The sequence below is a fragment of the Fulvia fulva genome, chromosome 12, assembly GCF_020509005.1.
Source record: "Fulvia fulva chromosome 12, complete sequence".
Taxonomy (NCBI): domain Eukaryota; kingdom Fungi; phylum Ascomycota; class Dothideomycetes; order Mycosphaerellales; family Mycosphaerellaceae; genus Fulvia; species Fulvia fulva.
In genome coordinates, this window is record NC_063023.1 from 632,492 (window position 1) to 660,026 (window position 27,535).

The following is a 27,535-nucleotide window of genomic DNA, read 5'->3' on the forward strand; positions in this document are numbered from 1 at the left end:
ATGTGAAAGTGACATCCGGCGGACCGATGATGAATCGGCTACACATCATCACGATTTTGGTGAAATCTACCACTGTCGTCGAAGATCGACCCATAACACTACGTCCTCCTGTGGTATACAGAACCTCTGGAGACAGCAGGCTGTCAGGTCGGGGACGAACGAACAGAGATCACCCTGGTGTGGTCTTTTGCTTCGCTGAATACCGCAAGCAATATGTACTCCGCTCCGACTCTCGGCCAGTCCCGAGATCAAGTAAATACAGAAGACTCAGAGAAGATACTCTCGCCGTCTTGTAGCCCTCGGTCTCCCTGATCCTGCTCCTGCTACTCAAAACTTCCAGCCATCCGACTGCAACCTCTCGAGGTCAGCATCCAGCTCAGCCTCTAATTTGTGCGCGCGCAACTGCCACAATTTGATCAATCCCATCGCAACGCTCGTCGTCGCCTTGTGCTCCTTGTAGTCCTCCCATGTGATGACGCGATTCTCCTCCTCGAGCATGTCTTCGTATTTGTCCAACATATCGTGAGTAATCGAGCAAATGGCTTTCAGTACTCTGACGCAGCATTCGAAAAACGGCTTTTTCAGTTCCTCGCGGATGAGCTTGCAAGTGGCGAGGAGAGGCGATGTCGGTTTCTTGAAGTCTTTGATGGCGGGGGTTATTGGTTGGCGTATTGATTCTTCGAAGACATCGCTCATGTGATAGTCGTAAATCTTGAGTCGAACCTCGGGTGGGAGCTTGTTGAGCAGCGCACACTCCTTCGTCGATTGCGCGAGATCGTCGCACTTGTTCGCCTGGCGTAGCGCGGCCATAATGTCGTGCTGTGACGTGTGCTAAAGCTGGGTGATCGATCGTCCAGAGTGATGCTGGGGCGAAAGCGGATTTCGACCACTGTGTTAGAATTTGAATGGCTCTTTCCACGTTTTGCGAAGATTCAGACGCTAACGCAAACGGTCCGCAAAGTTGCAAGGATACTCGGCTGCACCGGCATGTGAAACTGGATGCTGCTCAATACGTTCACCGTATCTTCCTCGCTGCGGCACGCACTCCTGACTGCTGCCGGACGAGGACAATCGAAAGGTTACGTGGCGCTCAACGCCAATTTGGTGTTAATGTCCCCTCTGTTATCACTTGCTTGGTCGTTGAATGACAGCCTGGAAGCTGATGCCCTAGGTTCAGCTGATCTTGGACACAATCCATGGCGTGTACCGCTTGCAGATCCATCGTATACACTCGAGGATACGTACAGTCATCCGTACAAGCAAAATACCTGGAGTCACTATTCTGTGACCCTGTCCTGGGTCCCACTGTCCATATCTCCATGCTGCATACTCTCCAAAACCCTCTCCGCTCGTCGTCTGGCATCCACATACATCATGAACTCAGTATAGGTCTGCGGCATGACCTTGATATCCTTATCCACCGTGAATGTGTAGTTGAACTGCCCTGTTGGCTTGGCTTGGCCGTGCTCGACATCACGGACCTTACTGTCAACACGAACCTGGACACGAGTGCGACTGTTCTCTGACCGCTGTTGCTCTGCAGATTTGCCTTCAGAGTCTGAGGCGACCATTGGTGGATCGGTGAAGACGACCGTGGCTGTCAGGTAGAGAACGCTGCCGACGGGGACCGGGTTCTGGAAGGTAGATGGATCTAGGGACACGAATGTGGGTCGTGCGTGTGCGAAACTGGCGGCGCAGCAGAAAGCGAGTTCGAAGGTCTGTTTCAGGAGGTAGCCACCGAAGATCATGAACTGATGTCGATTGCGGTATCTGATAGCTGATCAGCGAGTGCTAAAAACAGCACAGAGATAGAGACTGAACTCACTGAGGTTGCATAATCGTTGCAGTATTGAGCTGAGTCCTGGACATGGCATGCAGGTTGGATGGCTTGCGTAGCGGATCAGCTGGGTCGTGGTACTGCAGCTGCTTCTGCCAGATCGCATGAATAAGATCGCTCTCTTCATCGTTAGGAGTCTGCTTCAGCAGAGATCGCTTTCCTAGCTCTTTGCGATGAAGGCTGTTCTTCTCGCCTTGAGCGTAGATCTCTCTTTCTTCTTCAGTGTCGGTCCTCACCGCAGGAATGTTGACCGGCTTCCTGGTCTCAGGATCTAGAGAGACCATAGTGAACTGACACGTCAACATCACATCCTCTGGTTTGGTCTGCTCTCCTTCCTTCGGCGCTTTGGCAACCTGTAGAGTGATCTCCATGCTGCTGCGACCTGAGGCATACGTGACTTTGCCACTGTATTCCAGATCACAGACCTCTGTCAATGGGTGATTGATGGTGATCCGGTCGCAGGCTGCCGTTACGGTAGTGACGCCATCGCCAGTGTGTTTGTATGCAACGACTCCAGACAAGGCGTCCAAGTCCATTAGGATCGTTCCGATACGGATATGACCAGTTGCATTCATATATGTATCCAACAGCCATGGGTCTTGAGCGAGTGGCAGTATCTAGAACTACGGATCAGTCAGTGAGCTGGGCATTCATCACATGGACCAGACATACCACGCTGTGATACGAATCGGACATCCTCTTGGGTGAAAGATCACGATCTTTCAAAGCGGAACTTTGTCCAGACGCTCCTTTGGCATTGCTGTCTTTGGCTTGCTGCTCGCGAAATGCTTCCACCCATGGCTTTTCGTTGCGCTGTGTCGTCAATGCTCGAAACACTCCATCCGTTCGTGTCTGGGCGGATGCTGAGAAGGCGCGTTGGAGGTGGCCGACATGGCTCGACCTGAAGCGTCGCAGGCATGTCACGGCCGTCTTGCTGGCCATGATGTCGACGTCCAACACAGCGATGCTGACCAGATGGAATGCCACAAAGCTCGTGAAAGACAGATACGAGAGCAGGGATTTGATTGGTTCGATATTAAGCGAAAGGGAACTCCCGCATCGTCATCTCCCTGCCATCTCGTCTTCTCTTCAATGTTCCTTCTTCGCTCACATCTGTGACCACAATGAACATGCAGCATCATGATGGCATCTGCCATGGTCAGCTTGGGAAGCGCAGAGCTTCTGTCTTTCACATCAGGCACGACGCTGAAGCTGCACAGCCATGCTTGTTTTGCTTCGTCTGAAGAAGACGCCGAAATTGCTCTACGATCACTGACCAACGCAGCACTGAAATCGATACCACAGAACAAGACATGGATCACCAAAGGCAATGAGTATGCTTTGATCATCAAACTGACCTTCGAGGACGGCATCGACCGGGCTTTACAGGCCGAGTGCGCAAGAGCTGCGGCAGCATCACTGCAGAACACACGCGTATGGTCTCTATCACTACTCCCAATGTCCTCATCGACTGATTTGAAGCAGCTCTGGCAAGAATCGTCACTACGGGTATCAGCCATACGTCAAAGCTACGAGGTTAGCGGCAGTAGCCTAATTGAACTGCACTTCGACTATTCGGCTGAAGATGCGGACAACGCGCGCTCACGAGTGCATAAGCTGGTCGATGGAGTTCCGCTGCACGATGTTTCGAGCCCTCCTGGAATCACAGCTGTTGAGTGCGAATCCGTGTGCCTGAAAATGCAGATCACGTCACTACCAAGCGAGCGCGGCAAGTTAGACCAGGATGAAAACGACCTCCAACTTGTGCTTGGCATTGCTGCCCATACTGACCCAGAGCTTTCTGATGCCAACCGAGATGATGAGGATATGCTCGATAGTCTCGCAGCCAGCCACACTGCATCAGGAGCCGAACAGCAGCCCGGGATCGAAGCAAGCGCGCCACGACGATCGAAGACTGATCCGGCGCAGCAAGCTTCTAAAGCCCACGATGGGCAGTCCTATGGTCTCAAGAGAACGTACAGCGCCAACGATTCTCACCAGCGAGCAAGTCGACTCGTACAGCTCAGCGATTTCCTTGACCTCTTCGAAGCTGCTTTCGGAATAGCCGTTTCGCCTCGACCCAAACGGCGCTCCCAGAACGTTGCAGTCATCGGCATGGAATCCCTACAGCATCTTTCGCAATGCATCCCCTCGCTGTGGTCTTCCGGCCATCTCGCAGAGCTTTCCAATCGCGCCGTGTTGCTACCTACCATCAGCCGTGCTCTCAGCAATGTGGGCTCGGTGAATCCACAGAGCAGGCAACTACGGTCCAAATTCGGGGAAATACTTCGCAGAAGCCCTCTCGAACCGCACTTGCATGATAGACATCAGCGACCGATGCAGCTGAAAATCAATCAAAACTGCCTCTCCGTTCAGATCTGGTCGCTCGCGCAGCATTTTCTCAGCAACCAGGACTCTGTTCCCAGGTTCTGCGATGTCTTCGCTCGACCAAACGCGGAGAGGTCAATGGAGCCTGAACCAACTTCCGACGATGAATTGGATGGGCACGGATCGGACACATACGATTTTGTGCAAGAGTACGAGCCACGCCAGCCAGAACGCGACGCCGTGCATGCGGACCTCCCCATAGGCATGGAACCGCCACGATGTGGCGTTGCAAATGTACAAAGCGACATATGTATGACAGCAGAGGACGACATGCTATCGCTTTGTGGAAGCCATAGTTCGGCAATGGACCTGGAGCTTGAGATGGGTCTGGATTTACAGACTTCGGACTTAATGTACACCAAAGTGGATGTGGACGCATACCCAGATCGGCCTACGGACAACTCGCGACTTCTGGAGGAAGACCTCGAAGAGATACTCCCTGTATGAGAGAAGCTTACCGTATAGTGGTTGTGCATGCGAGCATACGAACGCTGTACCATCCGCTCGCCAAACGGTAGCTGACACAATGCCATGTGGTTTGAGCCACCTCGCATCGCCATGGTCGCACACCGGAGTCTGTCTTACGTGTTTTTCTCGCCCAGCACTCCGAAGCGTTTGCAGATGCGTTGTAAAGTGGGACTGTCAATCTACTTGTTGAAGTCCCCCGCTACACGCACTGATCCGAAAGAAGAAACACCTCCGCGAATCTGCGGCTACATCTGCACAATGATCACCAACACCGCTGAGATAGCTGACGCGCAACAAGGATTGTTCGTCAATGCGTCGATCTCAAGTCTCTCTCACAGGATCCTTTGACACGTCTCGTACAAGGACATTTGCCGGCGATGACCATTGTTCAGCTTGGACGTGGCGCAGTCTGGCCTTCGTAGCACGAGTAGGAATTGAGAGACCCCTCCTTCCGAAAGAATATGATACACGAAGAAGCCACGGTACCAGTGGCTCGCATGTCCAGAGGTGCAGGTAACCTGCGCGGCCGTCGTGCCTATTATTTCACGCGTGCGTAGTACGAAAATCCTCGGTTGTTTGTTTCCGCTCACAACTCTTGTGCTTCCGGTCTGGACAAGCGAGCTGTGGCTCGAAACTGCAGCCCAATGAGAACCTGTTTCACCTGGGACTCGATGCAAGTCGCTGCAAAGAGGTGGTTGCCGGATGGGCGTGTGCGCCTACACCCGCAATCCATGGACGCCACCGACAATGTGGTCATCCAGGCTATCGGTGGCATTCGCTTTTTGGTGTTTGGTGACGGGTACTGCCCTCACCACGATTCTTCAATCATGGCTGCCCTTTCCTTATGGGCACAGTGTTTTGTTGTGATTAACAGGCGCCGGACGCACGACATGTTCCTGCCGCTTGGCGGGCGCCAACTACTTCGATGAGCGCATGCGGTACTGTGCCATTGCACCTTACTCCTCCAGGACTTCTGTATACGACCATGCAGTAACCCGCTATTACGGCCTGGGATCAAGCGTTTTCTTCCTGCATCTTTGACATCAACCACATCAGCCTCACATCGATCTAGAACCATTTACCTGGGAGCACCCTATTTCCTGGTCGTCCTGGTCTCAGCGACACTTCTACACGCTATGCCATGAGTCGCTTGCCCAGATTCATGAGCAGGGCCATTCTTCCAAAGAGCCATCCATACATGGCATGTTGAGCCTTATCCCTAGGTAAGCTACAGTTCACCCATGCATATCGGGATCGTGTCGCTACCATACACGGACTGACAATCGTGCTTCCAGTATTTGCGCGCACCCCAAGGCCGCGCTCTTGAGCGTTGGCTCTCAAGATGAGCTATAGCATCGGGGATGTGGTGCCAAGTAGCTTTGAACCAGGAATCGTTGCTGGATCATACTTTGCCAGCCTATGTGGATGCCTGCTGACAGTGGAAATTCTGCATCGCCGTGGCACGGCACTGTTGAACTGGAGGAGCTGGTGAGTCGTGGTCTATGGATCGTCAGACTCAAAATGCACTGACCATGTGAGGCAGGCTGGAAACTCTCGCATGCGCAGTATCAATGGGCTTGGTTGGTATCTGGTGCATGCACTTCATCGGCAACCGCGCTATCATCCTTGGTGATGGCGATCCTGGGATACAACTTGTCTACAACAGTGGCTATACAGTGCTGTCAGTAGTATTACCCGTCACTGGACTTATCATCGCCTTCTCAGCTGCTGAGTTCCCGTCTCGACTGCCTTGGTTTCACTGGACTGCGTTAGCTTGTACTGGCATCTTCGCCGGCCTGTCGATTGTGGGCATGCATTATCTGGGCAATTTCGGCGTCAGCAACTACGTGCTACATTACAGTCCTAGGTTCCTGGCCGCGTCTATCATCATTGCTATCGGCGACTGTCTGACTGTCCTGGTTCTCTTCTACAGCCTCCGCGAGAAATGGATCAGCTCGTGGTGGAAGCGAGTATTGTGCGCAATGTCACTTGCAGGAGGCGTCTCAGCGATGCATTTCACAGCCTCCACCAGCTGTATCTACCACCTCCAAAGCTTTAACTCGGACAGCAAGAACAGTTCGAGGGATATCCAGGTCATTGTCGCTGGCGTAATGTGTGGTGCAGCGGCGTTTTTGGTCATGGGATTCCTGCTTATATCACGATCTCGGGACCGACTTCTGAGAAATAGGTCGCAGAAGGTCACGCTCGCATGCGCAATCTTCGATCCCGCCGGTCGCATCCTGGTCACTACTGAGGGAGCGCTACCCTCTCGCGAGATCACGGACAAGTACCACCACCGAACGTTCGAAGAGGAATTCGACACTGCCCATCCGGTCTTCCAATGGGTCTTTCGTGTGACGCACAATTGGGTGGGTGTTGGTGACCTGATTCCCAAGATGAGGAGCCATCTCAATGCGCAGAAGCACAGTGAAATTGGAGAACGTCCCAGCAGCTCACAAGCCAGCTCGATCTACGATGCGGGAACGTACAGCAACTACGAGATTCTCTTCGAGGAGCGGTTTTGCACGGCCGCCGCCAACATCGCAATGTCACTGAACATACCCATCGAGCAGCTTGGCGTGCTTTACGACCGGATCATCCAAACTGGCACCTTGAAAGCAGAAGACAAGATCAGCAAGCGAGCCACGCAAGGTGAAGAACCAACACCATCACAATTAGAGGCTGCGCTTCGATTGAGCATATTCGGCAAGGGCCTTGTGCTTTTCCTCGTGCGTGAGGCCAGTCACGAGGACACAGACAAACTGCTGAACGCTGGCATGAGATTTGCAACTGTACATCATGTCACTCGCAACATCTCGTATGCCATGCAAATACCCCAGCCTTGCCTAGAAAGCCACCTCTCTGGGCTCAAGCGATACGTTGAGAACCTGCAGACTACCGAGAAGCCGGGAACATGGCTTAGCTTTTTCGCCTTGATACCGAAGCCGAATAGTAAGGGCTTTGATGTGGTCGTAAAGAAGGATGCCCGAGATCAATTACCTGATGTGCAGCTGCTGCCAAGGCACCCCGATCAGTCGCAGGTCACCTTTCTCAATAGGCTTGATGGCCAGCGTATCAACTCAATATTGGCACTGCTGGAAGATCGCGCCGGTAAACTCGCGAGCACTCTTACGGTAGAAGAGACGTGGTTTGGCCGGGACCTGCGCAACAAGATGCTTGAGCTGATACAGCCATTTCCACGGGAATGGACAGAGCAAGCACGTTTCTGGTCGAAGCAGCTGGTGGCGCACTATTCTCATCCGCTGCAAAACCGGTCGACTGTTACAACGATGTACGCTTTCACGGTCATCGGTGACATGCACGCATCCATTGATGCGTCTCAGACGCTCGGTCGGATTCCTCGGACATTCTTTGAAGCTCGGCATCGCTGCTATGCCGGATCGCCTGATCATGCGCTGCTTGCTCGAGACATACACCAAGCATTTGCTCCACTCTTCGCAAGGAAGCTGCCGAAGCGTCATCGGAAAGCAAAGCTATCGGTCGCACTCGCAGATAATCCGATTGCAAGACTCACGAAGACGTCAACGGGCGATAGGCGCAGTACGCGGGATAGTAGTCTCGATCATGGCGACGATAACTCTTCGATGCACGAGCTTGTGGACAGACCTTTACACCCGTCGGGCTCATCCCGTAACAGCGAGAGGAACCGAGCCAATACTTGGGGCGGGATTCTGGTTAACAGCGAGACTGTGGTCAAGACTGACAGTAAGCACGACTTTCCTCACGATGGTCTCGGCCCCGTTGGACTACCCATGGGCATGAGGGTCGCTGTAGGCACAGCAGAGCCAGACATCACCTTTGTCAACGAGCTCGTCGGCATCACCAGAGAGCGCTTCTTACCCGCTGCAAAGTCTTTGATATGAGAATATCGAATTGTCTGCTGCGCACAGAATACGCGAATGTGCTTCAGAGACTATCGATCATATATCTCGAAGCCCTACATACAAAGCAGGACACAGATCCTGAACGCCACTTTTGAATTGGCCTTTCGTTACAGAACGATACCCAGATGTTTCAGCAGGACATACGCAAATGAGGATATGTCAAGCAAAGCCCTATGCAAGAGCATGAGATACATGCACTACAACCACTGTAACATAATCGGTAAACATTCGAGCTTACTGCACAAAGCTCGGAGTACATATGCAACAGTATTATATAACATAGCCAAAGGTGAGACGAGATCGACATTGTTTCAAGCGCACCGTACCTGCGACGTTCTCATTAGACCTCGGAAGAGTCGCACCGCCTTCACAATCCGGTGTAACGGACGATCTTGGACTCAAGGAGGAGAAGTGAGGGTCTCGGAAACAAGACTCTGTCGAATGCAGGGACCAAGCCAGTTCGGCAGATGCGTATCTACCGGCCTCGACCCGACGAACCTTTTTCACCACCAGCTGACCGAAAGAGCCACGCATGGGATACCTCCTACCAATTGATGATATGACACAGTCCACTCTCAACAATCGCGAACCCTTTCTCTCCAGGCTCTCATCTAAATCACAGCAAATGATCGCAACCCCCGAAACGTCCAAATCGTCAGATCCAGCTCCTTGGATTACCCCAGACAAGGTCCAACCTTGAGACCCTTGATCCTCGTGTCAGTGCGGTGTGAAGGGACACCACACGTTCCTCGCGCCGAATGTCGGAAGTGAGGCGTGAGCTGTGACAAAGGGCGAAGACTATGCCGTGAAGGTGATGGTGAGATTGTAGATAAAGGATTGTCGCCCTGTAGTGGTAATTCTTCGTTCTGCTACAAAGGGAGATTGTCGTCTTATCGTGAAGCTGGAGCGGGCCGGATTGATTGTGGACGGAGATTGAAGGAGCGGGAGGTGTTATACTTATACTATCGTACGCCCACTGCTGGATGTTTTGGAGTGGGAAAGCTCACATTCCTCGCAGCACTAGGTCTATCTATCTTGCTTTCGAGCATCCACTCTCACTATACACCAGCGTCCGAACTCCGTACCAACAAAATCACACCCAAGCATCACCACGCGCGAAGCCACAATGTGCAAATACACCTACCTCTACTACTTCTGCGGCTGCGACTACTACATCGTCTGGGATGGCAGCGAGTCCTGCGCCAACAGATCGCTGAGCGGCTACTCTGTCGATATCTGGTCGATCGACATGTGCAGCAGTAAGGAAGCCGAATGTTTGGGGCGGAGTCGATATGTGTGTGCGGAATGTGCGGAGGATCATACGTTGGAGTATGAACTCGAGGAGTGATTTGGAGGGAGAGAGAAGGGGGATGTGTCGATGGTTTTTTGTGAGCGTTGGAGCGATTTGGTTGTATGTATGGCGTTGTGTATGGAGTTGATCTATGTCAAACTATGTCAAGCTGACCGCGTCATCATCATCATCCTCCTCCTCCCTCAGCAGCTATACCCACATCACTGCAAGATTGCCTTCTCCCTCATACGCGCAAGGTTCCTCTCGATGATCTGGGGCACTGAAGCCCAACGCACCATGATATCGCAGCAGCGTCTGGTCTCTCTCAGAAAGGCCGTAGCGATGGCCCCAGAAGGCCCAGACCTGGCACCCAACGCCTTCCAGTATCTGTCTGCCGCTGCTTTGGCCTTTACCGTGGCACGTGCGTGCATCTTGTCCAAGCAGTCGAAGTAGACAGGCATAGCCTCCTTACGGATCAGCTCTGACGTACGAAGGAGAGGTGCTGCGGTCTTGAGGACTATTCGTCTTTCGTCTTTGCCCACGGCGAAATGGAACTTCTCGAAAGCGTAGCCGTAGATCTCGAGACGCAGCTCCGGAGGCAGGTCCATGAAGGAACAGGGTGGTTTGTCTGTAGGCTTGGGGGTGATGGCGTGGTCCTTTTTGATGATCATGCTCTCAGGCTTGGTCTTGTTCTCGACTTCCCTTCCAATACCTGTGGTTGCCATCTGGGCCGGAGTTCCCACGGTGCGGGCTCTCTTGATGGGCTCTTCGGGCTCCTCGTCCTCACGCGAGCGCTTGAGGCTAGCCATGATGTCGTTACCCTTCGTTGTAGTTGTCACTGGACTGGCTGCTTGTCTCCTGAGACCAATTTGCGGTTGTGGCTCGCCAGTGTGTTAAGTCCGATGCCGTCAGGTCGATACTACGCAAGTAGGAAGTGGTTGCTGTCTCACAGAAGTCGAGAGATGGTAGGTGAGCAACATCGCAAGTGGTGGCTTGGAAGAGAGTTATGGGAGAACGTGGTGTGTGGTGTGTTGTGGATCCATTGTGAAACCCGTAAATGTGAATGTGCCTGTCGACATTCCCAGCTGCCTCGAACATTCACTTCCTCCCCCAGCCAAGCCCACTAGCGCCGGGACCATCAGAGCTCCCCACCTGGATCCACCTCCGATTGGCCAGATTCTGTCCCTTCGCTCCTGAGGCATCGAAAATTACATCACCGCCGCAACCACAATAGCCACACTCTCATTTCATCCCCCACTTCTTCCCACAATACAACTTCGCGACAATAGCAACCTCCCACTTCTTAAAGCTGGTCGCATCCCTTCTTCCTACCTTTACAACCCACACACAACCTCTTCCCACACCAAGACGTCCTCCCTCCCATCCCACCCGACATCGAGTCGCTTACCCACACACTGCGCACACCATGTTGGGACTCAGCGGCGATCGCCGACAACAACCACCACACTTCCCTCGAGCCATCGACATGCTCCGTCGAGCCAGCACGCCAGACTACGAAGCACCAACCCAGGTCGAGGGTAAGGCACCTGCATCCTTCCATCTCGAGTGCTCGAATGACTAACCTCCACAGGCTCTCTCAAGCGCACAGCACCCGAAGCGCCGCACAAAGATGCACGGCCTGCAAAGCGCACGCGCGTTACTAGCGAGGGTGTCGGGTTGCGTGCTCACTGGAAGGTGCATGATGATCCGGAAACGAGAGTGCTGCTCCAGCTGCAGGCTCGAGTGGCACTTGAGAGGCAGAGGAAGACTGAGGAGACAAGTGTTGCGTTGCAAAGCGCGCTTGATGCCGAAGAGAAGGAGAGAGCTGTGCTCGAGACAGAGAATGCCGAGAAAGATGAGAAGTTGACTGTGTTGATGAAGGAGAGTGCTGATAAGAGCGAGGAGCTGTCGGCGAAAGAGACGGAGCTTGATGATATGAAGAAGGCTCACCAAGACAAGGAGCAGAAGTGGCTGGCACAACTACAAGCTGCCGAGTCGAGCGCTGCTGACCTCCGCTGTCAACTCAACAACGAGCAACAAGCACGTGCGAACGAGCAAGACCAGTGGCAAGCACAACTACAAGCTGCCGAGTCGAGCGCGACCGACTGGCAGCACCAGTTCGAGAACGAGCGAGGACAGCGTGCGATCGAGCACCAACAGTGGCAGACTCAGAAAGACGGACTCGAGTCGAACCACAACACATTGGCACTTCAACTGGTCGATGAGCAACAGGCGCACGAGAACGACCTGGCCACTGCAAATGACCAGCTCAACCGTGCCGAGTCAACGTACCGCGAGCTGGAAAGCAAGTTCGAGGCCTCAGAAGCAGCGCGTGGCAACGAACAGAACCAAGCTGCAGTCACACTGGAGAGTTCAACCACTGCCCTCAAGCAGCAGTGCGCCACTGAAGTCCAGCAGGAGCGCAATGCTCGCGCGCTCGCCGAACAAGAGCGTGACAACGTCAACAAAGAACTGACGCAGCTCCGCGAGCAGGTGGCAAACTCCGAGAGCGTAGCCGCAACGCAAGAGGAGCAAATCAAGCAAGAACGCAGCGCCAAGGAGGTCGCCGAGCAAGAGCGCGATAATGCCATCAAGGAGTTGGCTGAGCTCCACAGCCGGATGGCCCTCTCCAATGCCCAGGCCTCGAGCCAGAAGGAGCAGTACGACACGCTCATGAGCGAGCACGACAGCCTTACGAGCGCCCACAGCCACGCCCTCGACCAGATCGCGGCGCTCCTCGATGAGCGCTCCGGCCGAGAGCGAGAAGTGCAGCAAGCAAACCAGCAGCGCGACGTCGTACAGAACCAGAATGTCAGCTTGCAGAAGGAGCTGGCTAGCACAAAGCTTACACTTGAGACCACACAATTCGGTCTCGAGCAGTATCGCCACATGAGCGAAATGGCCGCCACGGGTCGCCAGGAAGCACTGGCAACGGAGATTGCCGCGAAGGTCGCGGCCAACAAGCGTGCGAAGGAAGCTGAGAAGCAGGTGAAGCTGTACCAGCGTAGTGGTGCACAGCTTCCGAAGCCGAAGGCGAAGTCCAAGAAGAAGAAGGAGAACAAGGCTTCTTCGGATGGGTTTGTCAGCTTCGGCCACATGGACATTGATGAGTCGATTGAGGAGGCCAAGGCGAGAGTCGAAGCCGAAGCCGATGACGAGAGCGAGGATGATAGCGACGACGAGATGGACGACGATGAGGCCATCGCCGCTGCCATTCCGGAGGTGCAGCGCCATACTTCGCCCGCTCCCTCGTCTTCCGCCAGCAGCCAGGCCAGCTCATCCAGCGCCAGCGATGTTGACGAAGAGCCATTACCAAGCGACAGCGAGTTTCAGAAGGCCGTTCGCCTGTGGGACACTGGTCATCTGGGCACCTTATACCGCAAGTCGAACCTTGTGCAGAAATTCCTCCCCGGTAACACTGGCACACACGTCTACATCTTCCCCTTCGGTGAATGGCTCCTCAAGATCCAGCCACGACCGAGCGATATGCGACCTGACGACCGCGGCAACGGGATCTTGAGCTTTTCGCAGTCGATGCTTGGCGGACGACACCCGGATCAGTTGAGTATTGAAGAGCATCATTTTGCTGTGACGGAGTTTGAGCAGAAGGTCGTTTATGCATGCCTGCCAACGACCCAGATCGCCGCCGCGAAGCTGATCAATGAGGACGAGAAGGAGGACATTACGAACGATCTGTTCAGCGACAACGATCAGTTTCGTCACTTGTCACCCGTCATGGTCTGCAATGCCGCCGGGAAGTTCGTTTCCAAGATGAACGAGCTCAACAAGGGCTCGCTGCTGAGTATGGTTGACGAGCGTAGCGACAAGTGCTGCCATGAGCTGCGAGCACACCCCAAGATCTTCAAGGCGGCCGCTCGTCAGCTTGCCAAGACGCCACAGTTCGTCCAGACTCTTCTCGATGTCGTGAATGGACGCATCACCAACCTGGAGCCAGGCATAGGTATTTGGCCGGCAGAAGTGGCTGACCACGCCGCTGCATCCCGATCCTTGAGCGCCAACGCACGAGTGGTTGAGAAGAGGACCCGAATGGGACCACCAGCGCTGCCTGGCAAGGTCGCTGACGAGAATGATAAGACTATGGCGAGTGTTCTCCACGACCTAGACGTCGACCCGAAAGACAGCATCGATGCTCTGGCCAAGTTGGCGAAACAGGCCAAGATCGAGAGCAAGCGACAATCGCGCGAGCTGCCACACCAGAAGGATGGTCCAATGAAGGCAAAGTCCACCAAATCGCCACCAAAGCCCCTCAAGCCCACCGGCATCGGCAAGAAGAGCAGCAAAGCCGGGTCTGAGAGAAAGGAGGAGGTCTCGGAGAAGTACAAGCGTGGAGGAACGGGTGACGGAGGCCTAGATGCCATGTTCACATTCACCCTCAGAACACCACCGGCGACGCCACCAGGGAGTGTAAGATCGACGCCAGAGCCGGGTTCAGATGGCTCTAGGCCGGGTAGCGAGCCGGGACAGAGCAAGAAGAAGCCGGCGAGGAGTCCATTTGTCGTGGATGATGATGATGATGATGATGATGAGAAAAGAATGTGAATGAACGATACCCCTAAGATTGATGCGATGTTGCTTTGGCTTGGCGTTTGGGGTGTGTTTTCGAGGGCAGGACAGTGGCGGCAGTACTTATGGGACCATGATTTGGCGTTTCGGGGTTTGGAGTTCTTGCTGCGTTTGGGAGCCTTATCGAAAACAGGACGCGCATGGCTATGAAGCCTTTGACTCCGCACTCTCAAGGAGTGGGTAGCAGGTGGGTGGAATGGGTGGTGTTTGTAGCTTCGATCTCGCCTCTATGCAGGTATTGGGTGTAGATTGGCTGACATTTCAAAGCTGTGCTGATGAAGTGTCTTCCCATGCTTCTCTGTTTCACGCGGACTTTGGCACCGTGATGTGGTCCCGGAACTTCGCGCAAAGTACATGGACGTTGCTCGGCAGGGAGAGCTCTTGTTGAGGTCATCGCCAGGCATGTAGTGGCCTCGTACGGTGGCATCGGTATGCGAAGAGTATGGTTGTGGTGTCAGGCCATCAACATGATATTGGCGTACGATGCTCTTGCAGATGACTTTGCATCTTCTGTACCTGCGTTGGAGGCGTCGGGTATGAATGCGTGATGTACAGACAGTACAGTACCGAGGAAGAGGTGCATCAGCTGCAGGGCAACTGCTGCTGATCTGCAAGAGCAGGGGGCAAGAGCTCTTCTTGGCGATGGGCTCGTCCAATGAGAGCGACGAAATGGATGGCCATTTACACATTTGCAGCACACGGCCAGATCAGGGCGCGTGTTTCATCGAAGCTGTACCGGAATCACACCAAATCCACCCCGACGATTGGGAAGGCGCGGCGTGCGAGGGACCAGCAGCTGTACCCAGTCGGCTGCACACATCCAGTCGCACACATCCAATGCCGGCAGCCGCTGAGACATCAGAGCGACGCGGCATCCGGGGCTTGTTCAAGCGCGCTGCTCCAACCAACGCCGCCCTGCATATAGCTGCCACCAGCACGACCCACGACAGCAGCAACGCCCCTGCACCAGCATCACACCACGACCACACCAGCGATCGCGTCCCACCCCATTCGCACACATCGACCACTTGGGGACCGCATCATCGACGCGACAGCAGCATCTTGAGCCTAACCACGAGCGTTACGGAAGGCGTCAAAAGAAGTGTCTCATTGCGGAGCCATCGAACGAATTTGAGCAGCGGGAGCAGCTTCGGTGGAGGGCTGAAGGGCGGTGGAGGGAGGAGTACGTCCAGCGGGAACGTCTTCACACCGCTGAGCAGTCACGCGAGCCCGGTGGAGGACGCAGAGGCCAAGGACATCATACCTGTAACCATCAGCCCGAAGAAAGAGAGACACACATCAACGCTGGCGCAACACGTCAACAGCAAAGACCCGCAGGCCAAGGACAACGCGCCGCCACTGAAAAGGAAGATCTCCCTGGCAAAAGGACTCTCCCATAAATTCAGGTCGACGGAAGCCCTACCCACCCTCAACGCGCAAGCTCTCGCGCACATCAACCTGGACGGCGTCAAAGCTCGCTCTCCTCCCGACGGCAGCTATCAAAATCCCCTATCGCCCATACCCTCCGCTGGAGCGCCTATGTTGGTCGTAACACCAGGAGGCCATGCGCCGCCCACCATGACCAGGAAACTGTCCGCCGCACCCGCAGACCTGCCCAATCCCCGACCTGGCGTAGGCCTCCATACGCAAAGCAGCTTCTCCCGCGACATCTCCTCCGCGCATAGCAATCATCCCAATGGCGCGCCTCTCTCCCATACACCCAGTGCGCCAACGACGATAGGAGGAGGGTCTCTCAATCCCAACACAATATACACCCAAATTCAAGAAACCTCCGCTAAACGCATGGTCACGATAGACTACATGCGCCGACTTCACGACGGTGATATCTTCTACTTCAGTACTCTGCATTATTCACCTGCAGGCCTCTCAGCCATGCCCTCTTTGCATCCCCACAAGCTTGGCCGTCGCGCAACGAATTACTTCATCCTCGGACACAGCCTACCCGCTCTACTGGACATGAACTGCGCCAACCCGCTAGAGTACCTCAAAGCTCTGTCCGCCTTACTCGTGGAATTTGAGACCTTCCAGAACTTGTCCGGCTTCGATGCAAGTGGAAATGTCACAAGGACTGGCAGGGTAGGAGCCATGTTCAAGAGCGGAATGGGACTAAATCGAGGCAAGGGAGGAAGGAGGAGCAGCACCGCGATCGACACCGTCGGCAACCTAGATCCCAGGCAGGCAGACCTCCTAGGCATGCCAACGTCCGCCCGAAACACCAGCGGCGACTCCGGCTTCCCCCACGACCTCAGCTCCCCTGTAAACCCCACCGGCCACGAATTCACCTACCTCCTAACCCCCCACCTCCCCTTCGAGCCCGACTTCTCCACCACTCTCGGCACTCTCTGCGACACCTTAATCGACACCTACGGCAAACTCCTCGACCTCGTCAACGGCCCTGACTCCTGCACGCCCATGGTTGGCACAGAGTTCGCCAAAGCCGACAAAGCAATCCGCAAAATATTGGTCGCAAACGTCGTCAGAGAATTCGAAGATACCACGAGAAACGGCATTAAGGGGGAGATAGCGGGGCTGGGGAAGTTGGCGCTTGGTGGGCTTATGTAGGATATGGGCTGTACTAGGCGGTTGAATAGGAGCCCTGGGAGACGGGATGCGATTGATGAGGGGAGAGGGGGTACGCCGTTGCTTTGATGCGGTTGTGGATTGTGGGTGAGCGAGAGTTTTGAAGACAAAATGGACGACAGATGGATTCGGATTCGGATATGGAGATGGATATGGGGGTTTGGAGGGTTTTATGATCTGTTCACACGATTGATACCCCTTGATGCACTGGTTGGCGTTCTTGAAGGGTGGGGGGGGGGGTATGGTGGGTTTAGAGATTTGGATGTAGGATGGTATATTATGTTTTGATATGTGGCCATCTGGCATTGTGGGAAACCTGTGGACACCAAAGGCCCTTGACGGGAGAGGTGGCCGCTTGCTCAACGGCATGGTCTTGACCCCTTAGCTACGGCAGCAAATCATAGCGCAGCGGATGCTCGTGAAGTGGGTGTATTGAAGGGCGCCCTTCCCTCGACGACGTTCAACTCGATTGATGTCTCATTGAAATTCATCGGCTGACCTCTGGAGCCTTACATGACAACACTACGCGGAACCCAGGGAAATGACCAGAGGCTCGTTGCCCTATCTGAAACTCACGCCATCGTGACAACGACTTGGTGCCGAGGATTCTGAGCATCTGAAGCCTTCGCACTGAGGCCGAGATAGGCCGAGAGCTGCTCTTCTGCGGTGGTCTAAGCACTCGGAATGCCGCATAGCAGAAGCTACTATTGTCTCGGCAGCCTGTGCAGAGGTTTCCTGGGCCAGTGTTCTTCATTTTGACTTAGCAGCGTGGTGAGCTTCCAATGACTGGTGGAAATTAAGCGCTGGCTGCATACTGCAGGCAGGCAATGATTGTGAATCGGGGGTCGGGCTGAGCTGCATGCGTGTCAAGCTCATGCGCGCCACTTGGGCGGCCAGCTAGCACGCTTCGAGCACCTCAGCAATTGCGAGAAGTCCACCTCCAACAAACGAAGGCGCACAACACCTGGCTACACCTGATTCACGAGCAACAAAGAACTCCTTGACAGCGTACGGTGGACAGGTCAATCTGCGACATTGCTGGAGGGATAACAGTAAGGAGGCGGCGAGTGGCGCACAGCCCAGCCTGCTTCCCTCACCACTCTCACTACTGTGCCTACCTGTCTTCAACCGTCCGGCGGTCCGAAGCGATAGCTTCCGTGTGTAATTACAGGAGTGTCGCAAGTGGGGAGTCTCGCCACCTGCCACAAGAGTGTCGAGACGGACGGGAGCCATTGTCAATGGTAGTCGATGCAGACACGATGGCAACCTTTCGAAAGCTCCAGCAGATTGGCAATGAGCTGCTGGCTGAGCGCGGCCAAATCAAACGACAACAGGAGAAGCTACAGGATAATCGGAAACCCTATCAGTCATTACGGAACTGCGTCCAGGATAGTTTTCGCCAGATGATGTAGCTGCTACACAACGCTCACGATTACCCCTCGACGAGAACGATGGACCTCGCCCAAAACAACCATTATCCTCGCATCTGCGAGCTTGACGGCGTATATCTTGCTGACCACAGATCATTCTTGAGGCATCAGCGAGAGTCATGCGTGTCCAGTAGTCCCGAGCTCTCCAGATGTGAGATATGCGCAAGGACGTTCAAACGACTCTCAGATCTCGCACGCCACACCCGCAATCAGCATGGCGAGGGAAAGACGACCTGTGAAGTATGTAGGAGGCAGCTTCGATCCGACGCATATGCAGAGCATCTTCGCAAGACACATGGTGTGCAGAAAAGATCTACTGCCACCAGCGACCTGTCGGGGCTGACAGACACCCCGGACGATTCGCAGACCATCCAGCAAGAGAAAGCTCCAAAGCCATCGTACACCATGAGCAGCCTTGACTCACCAGTTGACGCCCCTCTTAAGCAAATCGAGGGTCAAATCGTCTCATACAGTGGAGAAGTCTCACTACAAACAATGTGGTCTTTGCTCAGAGCAGCTCGACCTCAACCGCCCCGATCAAATCCGCAAGCACATCAATCTCCATATCAAGGAACGGAGCCAAAAGCACTGGTGCAACGATTGTGGTGTCTACTTCCGGTTCAAGGACGATCTAAGCTCTCACTCCAAGTCCGCCGCATCTGACGATTCTGGCCAGACGGTCCCGGCCAAGGTTCACTATGATGCCAAGATAGCAGAGGCGAGCGTTGCCTTGAGGGGAATGTCGTTGCAATCTGTCGCTGCTTGAGAAGAAGGGACATGGCTCTACATAGTAGCATGAGACTGATCATACGCGTAGCTCTGAACCATACGAGCCTTGTACTGTACAAGGACCATGACAGCCGTGCCGCTTCTTCCACAATTCAAAGTTCATCAGTCTCAGCATGAGGCTCGCGCTACGCACTTTGGGACAAGGAGTCATCTCCGAGGCTTTTCTCTCGATAGGACGATTGGTGTCTCCAGTCGACGGCGACTTCTCTTCGCTCGGTAGCTGGAACGGAGTGCCATTGGCAGAGAGAGGAGCATCCTCAGTATAACCGCTTGCTGGGTGGATCGGGTCAACACGGGATCGTAGCATGGCCGACAATGTAGCACGATCGCTCGCTTCCAGGTCAAGGTATCCCTGAGCCAGAGTGAGGTTGCTGTTCAATGAAGTGCTTAAGAATGCTTCCGCTATGTCTTCGAGAGAAGGCTGGATAGATACTGATGTGTAAGAGCTGCCACTGTTGTCGATGCTGTTGCTGCCTTGCGAAACAGATCTTGAGCTGAGTGGCGGGTGGGATCCACCATCATTGAAGGCAGCTGGAGATGGGCCTTGTTGACTTCGCGGCGCTTGAAGTTGTTGTTCTCCCTGCACTGCCCAAGCGTACGAGCTATTGCCGATAGGGGTGCCTTGAGGGAGTGTTTGTTTGTTGGACCCATGGTCTGATTCATGACCATTATCGTCGATGCCGACTTTTGACGAGGCTGCCACCGACAAGCGTCCATTGATGCCGCCGCTTGTTGTGGGTTGCTGCAACAATGGTACATCATTGTCATTGTTTGAATATGAATCACTTGGACTGCCAGGCTTTGGATGGGCATCGCTGATATGGAGATGTCCGAAGAGCGCTGTGAAGTCTCCTTGTCGGGACAAGGCATTTTCGAGTTAAGAGCTGTTTTGCGAGGAGGTCATCTCCTGTCCTGATAGATCTGACGATGATCTCGGCCAACGCAGGAATATCGATCTCAGCCATAGCACGATAGTAGGACTCTTGGTGACTCTGAGTCGGCGAGGCACACTTAAAGGACGAGGTCGTGGAATGCTTGGGTCGAGAAATACTTATGTTGCGGGCGTTGCAGACACTGCTGCACACTGGCAAACTCTCGAGCATTTTTGCTATCTTTGACAGGAGGCCAGCTCTTTGAGCAGATGCCGACTGCCTGGAGGGTTCTAGTGGGCTTTGCGATCATGCTACCGCTCCAGCAGAACGCATTGGAGCGCGGCGTAGGCGCGGGCCATCAACCTTGTCCTCTCAGTCTCACAATGTGCCATTGGTTTGGGGGCCTAGCATTAAGTATTCACATTCATGCAACCTACATCCCACATCTCTGCATCACATCCTAGGGTAAGCTCCACCCCTCCCCCCATCTCTACCTCGCCTCATAAAAACTCTCCGTACTCCTTCCAGCCGCCAACTCATCCCTCCAAATTTTCCTATCAACCTTCGTCTGCACACCCGGACCCATATAAGTGCTCCCATACTTGTTACCAGTAGCCCACTGCGCGCCCTCGCCCTCCCTACTCTTCTTCGTCGCCTTCCTGCTATACCAGCGTCCATAGACAAGCAAATAGTACAGTCTAAACGCCAAGAACGAGAACTTGTCCCTCTCCAGATCATCAGGGTAGTCCGCGCCAAGATCCACCGCAGCGCTGATTCCAGAGATACAAGCGACCTCGTGGGCGTTGACGAGAGTCCAGGACGCAGCGTAGCGGGTGTGACGCTTGCCTTGGAGCAGCCACATCCAGGGTACGACGAAGAGGTAGTGAGTCCACGAGTGGCAGAGTTGATGCCACCAGTCCTTGCGGATAATCTTCTTCTCGTCGATTTCGTCGATGGTCCAGATCTTGCCGTCGCGTTCTTTGTTGAGGAAAATGGTCTGAAAGACGTGGTTCTCGAAGGGGACGTCGGGTGGGAATTGAGCTTGGTAATTGGTGCAGTCGAAGCACATTTCGAGCTTTGTGAGGTCTTCGGGATACATGCGGATGAGGTACATGGCCTTGAAGTTGTCCTTGGCCCAGTCTGTGCGTTCTTGCATGTTGACGCCGTTGATGCTAGACACGGCCAGCTTGTCGCTGTAGAAGTTCTCGTAGTGCTTCTTCATGTATTCGTGATCTTGGTGGGTGACTGTGATATCGTTGGCGAACTTGGCAGAGCCGAGCACGCGAGATTCGACACCGGTGATGGTTTCCTTCAGCAGGCGCTTGGCGGTGTCTGTGAGCACACAGAGGACGATCTCATCATACTCCTCAGTGGTCTCCACGGCGTCAGCATCAGCCTTGGAGCCCTCAATATCTGGCTGTGCCCATGCAGAGTTTTTGTTGTGGTTGTCCTCTGCTGGTGTTCGGCCAATGATCTTGACTGTGACGCCGTTCTTGTCACGCCGGGTGATGCGAGTCACTTCAGTGGACAAACGGACCTTCACACCAGCCTTGATCAGGTTCTTGCGCCAAGTCTCGTAGAAGTCGCTCAGGTTTGGAAAGACGATCATGGGTGGCTGATTCGAGGCAATACTGTTCTTGTCCGGAGGGTACCACATTCCATACGTCGGACTTGTGCAGAGCCGGTCCAGCATAATAGTTGGTACCTCTGGCGCATAGTTCCCCGTACCCAGGAAGAGCGCAATCATAGGCAGAGCCACAGCATTCGCGAACTCCGTCGAAAACCAAAACAACTTAACCAAGTACTTTATCGGCAGGAGCGCAAAGAGGAGCTCAAAAGTACGCACAATCTTCAGCATATAGAAGAACCTCTTGACCTCGCTCGCATGCTTCTCCAAGAGCTTCGTCGGGTATACGTTCGACCAGAACATCTCATCTTTACCGAAAGACACCTGAAGCTTGACAGGATCTGCCCAGAAGCCGTTTCTCGCGAACATAGTCATGGTGTGGTGGAAGATGTATGAGCCTCCTTGTACACCCTGGTTCAGCCATGATGCTCCCGTCTTTTGCTTATCCAATGGGATCGAGTATGCTTGGCCACCGCAGTAGTTGACAGCCTCCACGACGGTGACATCGAATTTATCGGGGTGGTTCGCGAGATGGTGGGCGCAGGACATGCCTATAGTCGACGTCAGTACTCAACGCCGCTCCCTCTCCAGATGCGTGTCACCTACCCGCCGCACCAGCACCCACAACCAACACCTTCTTCCTCTTCTGACCCTCCATATTCTTCGCCATATCGTATCTGGTCTGGGAGCCGTTGCTCTCAAGTAAAGGTCTACCCTCTACCATGCCGTCGTCACAGAGCGTAAGGGGCGCGTCGATGGAACAAAACAGCAGGAAACAAAGAACAATGCACTCACGCCATGTCTCTTACCAGCGGGCAGCTCTGACACGAACCTGACGCCCATAACCTAGCCGTTTGGCGCTTGTGCTGCTCATCAACATCGTCATCAGTGCCAAAAGTGAGATAAGGTTGCTGCGGATCTGAGATCTGATCTAGCCAATTGCGGGGGTGGATATTGTCGATCGATCGTCGGATATTGTGCAAGCTTGTGGGACAACAGCACTTTCTCAAGAGATACAGAATGTGTGTGTAGACTGCGCTACGTACTCTCCCAGTGTACGACTCTACGTTCATTGTCTACAGACAAAGTGAGGTTCAGGATACCATGACTGTCTCAGTCATGGAGTATTGGGACGACTAAGGTGCCTCCTAACATGTACATGCTTCGAAATGTAGCATTCGCCCTTCGTGTGGTCTATCCTATCATCCAGGCACTGTAGGAGCGGGCACTTTGTGCATCATCTGCGTGTTGGTCCTCGACTTCTATCTGCGTTCAACCGTCGCGGCTGATGCAAGCTGCCCTTCATAAATGCTACCACCGACTTAAACACCGAACTCGACCTTGTCCGGCACGTGCAATACACATGGCCACTGTCCATCTACACGACCAGTGCCAGATGACGCCGCAGGCAAGGACGCAGTGCTCGGCCAAACCCCCTCCCAGTGATCATGTGCAATCGGAGGCAGGCCTAGGACCCTCATACAACGCGAGGCCCTCTCCACCGCCGCACCTGGGGCCACAGAGGCTGGCGTAGAGGCTATAGGCACTGCCTATCTCAAGTCGAAGTAGCGCCCAGCATAGAGATGCGGAGTTCCTAGCCGGGAAGCCGGAGTAAGTATGAGGTGCGTTTCGAACCAAGTATGCTTGCGAGCTGGAGATGCTGCTCAGGTCGTCGTGTTCTTCAGAAAAGTGGACGCGATCGTCAGAGACTGAAGGAGGGAAGATTTGGTTATTTCGTTCCAGTCCGTTGGTAGCCCTCAAGGACAACGATTGACGGCCTGAGACCGCCACAAGATCTCGACCACAGTATCGACGACGGTCAGGCCGGTCATTCCATCTGTTGCAGCTGTCTACCTGCACCCCCTCAGGCATAGTCTTCCTGGTCGTATGTCCACAGCGCTACGGCGCTTCTCAACCATGCAACAACTCTGCACGCCGCGCCTGACACACCACCGCATTGTCTCCAGCAATGCCTCTCCCTCCTCATGAACCCCATCTCCACACCTTCCCACACCCTTCACCGCCTCGACAGCTCTTGCAAATCTTATCATCTTCACCTCATCAACCCACCCTAACCGTCTCCCCCTTCTGATTCAAAGCCGGATCCCTCCCACTCCCCTCCAACAAACTCACCCTCCCCTCCTCCCCCTCCATTTGCAAACTCCACTCCAACGTCTCAAACATCCCCATCCTCGTTTTCCTCTCACTCTTAAACCGCATCAACCCCTTGGCCCTCTTCCCTTTCACCCAGAAAGAAATGTCAATCCTGCCATGTAACTGATTCAGCTCCCCAGATATCCACGGTATCTTACTCGCGAAGTAGATCTCGTCTCCCAGAATCCTGTTTCGCGAAAGGGTTAGAATTAGAATCTTAGTATTCTGCAGAGGCCTTTGGGCTGTGTTGTGGAGCGATATCCCTTACCGCCTAGCCTCCTCATTCGTGCGCAGGGCGTAGAGCGTACTGCTCACGACGCTGCTGCTTTGTTTCTGGTAGTTGAAGATCGCGAGGGTGCTGCCCACGACTATAAACAAGAAAATCGGCATGGTCTTCAGCCATCGGTTGTCGCCTGTTGAGACTGTGGGAAGGGCGCGGTCGGCGCGGCGTTCCATGAGAGGGCCGGAGCCAGCTTTAGGTGCGGCGACGAGGGTGCGGCGTGCGCCAATTTGACGGGAGGGGTTAAGGGATTGTAAGAGACCTGTTGGTCGTAGGCGTGGTCGTGGGAGCATGGTGAGGTGTGTGGTGATGGGATGAAGAGATGGGTTGAAGTTCGAGGTGCAGCTTGGAGATGAGGGTATGCCAAGACTTGCTTGCCTACAGAAGAGATGCAGTTGCACAGACGAGAAGATCTGCAACAGCGGTACTGGCCCACGATCGTCGAGTCAAAAGGAACGTCAGTGTTACCAATAATTCAGTTAATGGAAGTCAAGAATTGAATGAAGTTCAAAGATGGTCCCATCATTGCACATATATCTACAAACAAAATTCTCTCGAAGCTCATCCTGAGCTGTGCCTCTCAACTCCACGCTTCGAACGCATAGATTCAATAACGATCGGGATATCTCATGCATATGCCTCGCACAAACGCCAATTAAGCAGTCCTGTGAATCCTGTATCCGGCTTGCTGTGCCAGCGTCTAATAGTATCTTGTTGGTAGCCGATGTCGTAGCATCGGCTTGATCACCCGTAGTGTCGTTTGCTCGTCAGGCGTCTTGATTATGTAGTAGTGGTTCGTCAAAGTATGTGGTTATGTCAAATGACAGGTCGTCTTGTGGAACGATGATCTTGATCATCTCGAAAAATCGCCAAGATCAGCGACGACGACATCGAACATAATCGTCGTCATGCCAATCAGCCGATCATATCGACCATCTCCTCGCCGTCGATAGTGACCATGCCGTCATCTGACGATGTAATGTCATCCAGTTTCGGTTTCCGAAATGTATGCAGTACCTCCTGCAGGTACTGACGTGATGCCTTGCAGCGCAGATCCTGTCGATGCTCCAGCACGGAGTGATTGTAAGGTGTGTCCTCGATCACCGGAATTGATCGCCAGTCGATATCATTGTCGCTGAAGATGAAGTTCTTGATGCGACGTTGCGCAGAATCGTGGCGCTTCATCCGTTCATAATCTGACGGAGCTGGTGCGTCGCGCATCATCAGGTCGTGCCATTTTGGTTGCTGTTGCGACGCCAACGAGGCGGCATGTGAAGACGAGTATGTCGACTCCGGTGTCGGGCGTCTGTCAATAGAGCTGTCGCTGGAGGCTTTCCGTTTCTGTGGCGATGATAATGTGCAAGTCGTGGCCATGCCTTTGATAGCAGATGGCGACGGCGACAGGATGTGGTAGATGTCGAGTGTAGGTGGTGGTACGAGTCGAGCAAACACCAGTCGTGACAGATGGCTTGTGAGTAATAATATGTCTGGCCAAGAGCCCGGCGCTAAGATAAAGGTCCGAAAGCGTCTGTGGCTATGTGGGGTGGCCAGGCACATGGCTTTCTTTGTTTGATCAGGTGAAGAACACCTTGTCGAAGTCGGTGGAAGGCTTGCTGGGCGGTGCGACGGACCCAAAACGGCTGCGTAGTTATTAAGACAGCGCTCATCCGATCATGTCGACACCGATTGATTCGCGTTCGTCAGATCCGAAACTGTTCAATGACCGAAGCTTCCGCTCGTAGTCGGCAGCTCGTTTCCGTGCGACTTCCAAGGCCGATATGCTCATGTCAACTTCGTCATTGTAGAAGACGGGAAAGGCTTTCCACTCGCGGCAGCCTTTCGACTTCTTCATCGAGTCGACAATGTTGCTGTACGTCTTTGGGTGGCTCATCCGCAGACATCGGCTTGGCCGTTCTTCCGGCGGCGACGGCATCATCATAGCCTCGACCTTGGGATTCGATGCTCGGTTGCAAGGTGGCAGCTTGGATATGCTGGAGTTGGTCGAGGCGGTGCTACATCGTGAGCTTGCTGATTCGCCGGTACCTTGTCGTCGAAGACCGCTCTTCTTCCTTGGCGTGCGAGGTATCTCGTCTTGGTCCAGCGCGGCAGCATTGGCCGACGGGGCGCGGAAGCAGCTGAAACGCATGGTCGCAGGACTGTCGACGTGTCGTGTATCAAGTCGTCCAAGAAGTGTGAGGCGATGGATCGCTCTATAGACCAAGTCCTGTCTGAGATGTTGACTACGATAGTCAAACGGTCGATAGATGGTAGGCCTTGGCGAAGTCGAGGCGCGCAGCTAGGAATAATGATGCTGTCGCGAGTAAATGAGAGTTCGATATGGAATGCAACTAATTGTCGAGAAGCTTGTGACTGTTGGGTGCTCGTCCACACATGGCCTTCGTCTGTTCGTCCATCACGCAGCAGAGAGATAGGGGGAAAAGTAAAGTGTTGAGTGAGTGGAGCAGCAGATATGAAGGGCACGGCTGCACAAGCTCACAGGTGGGATGTGGGCACCTCGACCACAGGCGATGCAATGACAAGCCTCTAGCGTTGAGGCAAAGCAGTTGTAGCAGGCCGATCGTCCCGACGGCCCTCGCTCGAATGCTGTCCATGCGCCCGATGTCGGATTGGGTCAGTGATCATTTCTTTGTTCGACGACAAGCATTCCATACTGCAACACTCTTCCTTGGCCTGCTGGACAATGCCGCACTGCGGAGAGTGAAGACACCGCTGCCGCTGTTCGAGAGCCCTTCTTCCCGCTGCTGTACCTACATTCATGCATGCGGTCGTATTACGGAGCTGTTCTGCTGGCGTATATATTCCAAGCGCCCGCCAATGGAGGCAAAACACTGGCTTCCCGTCCCATCGTGACTCGTGAGGCGTTGACGGGAGCTGGCAGCCACGGCGCAGACTCGCTCATTGCTAGGGAAGGCCTCGCCGTCGGCACTTGGCCTGGCGACCACGACGGGCTCCAACACCTGGTCAGTGGTCGCACAACATGCGGGCCAGCAGGTACGTACCGGCACACAGCATCCAGCACCCCACGCATGATGTTGCAGGCTGGCTGTTTCGCCGAGCAGTCAGCTGCAGGCAAGTGAGGCGAAGGTGGTATGCGGTGGTCCACGAGCCTCGCTGCGCAAGAGTCCGGCACGAGCGGGCTGGCGCAAGTGCCGGTACCCACGGTTTCTCCGATGACACGATGAATTGACATTTCGACACGTTCTGCTATCTTTTGATGCAACGTGTCAGAGCGTTAAAATGAACATCGATCACTTTCGCGATTCACGGCACGCTGACTTTGGGTAGTGT

General features: G+C 54.2%; 12 protein-coding genes across 12 annotated transcripts; 5 read left to right on the top strand and 7 right to left on the bottom strand.

Annotated features, from left to right (window-relative positions):
* Positions 1–327: 327 nt before the first annotated feature.
* On the bottom strand, positions 328–810 carry CLAFUR5_20355 (uncharacterized protein; the record flags this gene model as incomplete). The annotated part of the gene is made up of 1 exon (XM_059463191.1): positions 328–810. One exon carries the CDS (start codon positions 808–810, stop codon positions 328–330), a length of 483 nt encoding a protein of 160 aa, XP_059319166.1.
* A 467-nt stretch (positions 811–1,277) lies between these two features.
* CLAFUR5_13495 (Acyl-coenzyme A thioesterase 9, mitochondrial) lies at positions 1,278–2,779 on the bottom strand (the record flags this gene model as incomplete). The annotated part of the gene is made up of 3 exons (XM_047912643.1): positions 1,278–1,770; positions 1,826–2,454; positions 2,510–2,779. The coding sequence occupies 3 exons, from the start codon at positions 2,777–2,779 to the stop codon at positions 1,278–1,280; spliced, it is 1,392 nt and encodes a 463-aa protein (XP_047769070.1).
* A 201-nt stretch (positions 2,780–2,980) lies between these two features.
* CLAFUR5_20356 (uncharacterized protein) lies at positions 2,981–4,672 on the top strand (the record flags this gene model as incomplete). The annotated part of the gene is made up of 1 exon (XM_059463192.1): positions 2,981–4,672. The coding sequence occupies one exon, from the start codon at positions 2,981–2,983 to the stop codon at positions 4,670–4,672; it is 1,692 nt and encodes a 563-aa protein (XP_059319167.1).
* A 1,363-nt stretch (positions 4,673–6,035) lies between these two features.
* On the top strand, positions 6,036–8,577 carry CLAFUR5_13496 (uncharacterized protein; the record flags this gene model as incomplete). The annotated part of the gene is made up of 2 exons (XM_047912644.1): positions 6,036–6,181; positions 6,237–8,577. 2 exons carry the CDS (start codon positions 6,036–6,038, stop codon positions 8,575–8,577), a joined length of 2,487 nt encoding a protein of 828 aa, XP_047769073.1.
* Positions 8,578–9,724: 1,147 nt separating this feature from the next.
* On the top strand, positions 9,725–9,946 carry CLAFUR5_13497 (uncharacterized protein; the record flags this gene model as incomplete). Its single annotated transcript, XM_047912645.1, has 1 exon — positions 9,725–9,946. One exon carries the CDS (start codon positions 9,725–9,727, stop codon positions 9,944–9,946), a length of 222 nt encoding a protein of 73 aa, XP_047769072.1.
* A 164-nt stretch (positions 9,947–10,110) lies between these two features.
* On the bottom strand, positions 10,111–10,698 carry CLAFUR5_13498 (uncharacterized protein; the record flags this gene model as incomplete). The annotated part of the gene is made up of 1 exon (XM_047912646.1): positions 10,111–10,698. One exon carries the CDS (start codon positions 10,696–10,698, stop codon positions 10,111–10,113), a length of 588 nt encoding a protein of 195 aa, XP_047768839.1.
* A 1,066-nt stretch (positions 10,699–11,764) lies between these two features.
* Positions 11,765–14,449, top strand: CLAFUR5_13499 (uncharacterized protein; the record flags this gene model as incomplete). Its single annotated transcript, XM_047912647.1, has 1 exon — positions 11,765–14,449. One exon carries the CDS (start codon positions 11,765–11,767, stop codon positions 14,447–14,449), a length of 2,685 nt encoding a protein of 894 aa, XP_047768838.1.
* An 861-nt stretch (positions 14,450–15,310) lies between these two features.
* Positions 15,311–17,056, top strand: CLAFUR5_13500 (uncharacterized protein; the record flags this gene model as incomplete). The annotated part of the gene is made up of 1 exon (XM_047912648.1): positions 15,311–17,056. One exon carries the CDS (start codon positions 15,311–15,313, stop codon positions 17,054–17,056), a length of 1,746 nt encoding a protein of 581 aa, XP_047769140.1.
* A 3,599-nt stretch (positions 17,057–20,655) lies between these two features.
* Positions 20,656–22,516, bottom strand: CLAFUR5_13501 (uncharacterized protein; the record flags this gene model as incomplete). Its single annotated transcript, XM_047912649.1, has 2 exons — positions 20,656–22,343; positions 22,399–22,516. 2 exons carry the CDS (start codon positions 22,514–22,516, stop codon positions 20,656–20,658), a joined length of 1,806 nt encoding a protein of 601 aa, XP_047769139.1.
* Positions 22,517–23,853: 1,337 nt separating this feature from the next.
* CLAFUR5_13502 (Cytochrome c oxidase assembly factor 1) lies at positions 23,854–24,519 on the bottom strand (the record flags this gene model as incomplete). The annotated part of the gene is made up of 2 exons (XM_047912650.1): positions 23,854–24,133; positions 24,215–24,519. The coding sequence occupies 2 exons, from the start codon at positions 24,517–24,519 to the stop codon at positions 23,854–23,856; spliced, it is 585 nt and encodes a 194-aa protein (XP_047769138.1).
* A 622-nt stretch (positions 24,520–25,141) lies between these two features.
* CLAFUR5_13503 (uncharacterized protein) lies at positions 25,142–25,783 on the bottom strand (the record flags this gene model as incomplete). The annotated part of the gene is made up of 1 exon (XM_047912651.1): positions 25,142–25,783. One exon carries the CDS (start codon positions 25,781–25,783, stop codon positions 25,142–25,144), a length of 642 nt encoding a protein of 213 aa, XP_047769137.1.
* Positions 25,784–25,889: 106 nt separating this feature from the next.
* On the bottom strand, positions 25,890–26,372 carry CLAFUR5_13504 (uncharacterized protein; the record flags this gene model as incomplete). The annotated part of the gene is made up of 1 exon (XM_047912652.1): positions 25,890–26,372. One exon carries the CDS (start codon positions 26,370–26,372, stop codon positions 25,890–25,892), a length of 483 nt encoding a protein of 160 aa, XP_047769144.1.
* Positions 26,373–27,535: the final 1,163 nt, after the last annotated feature.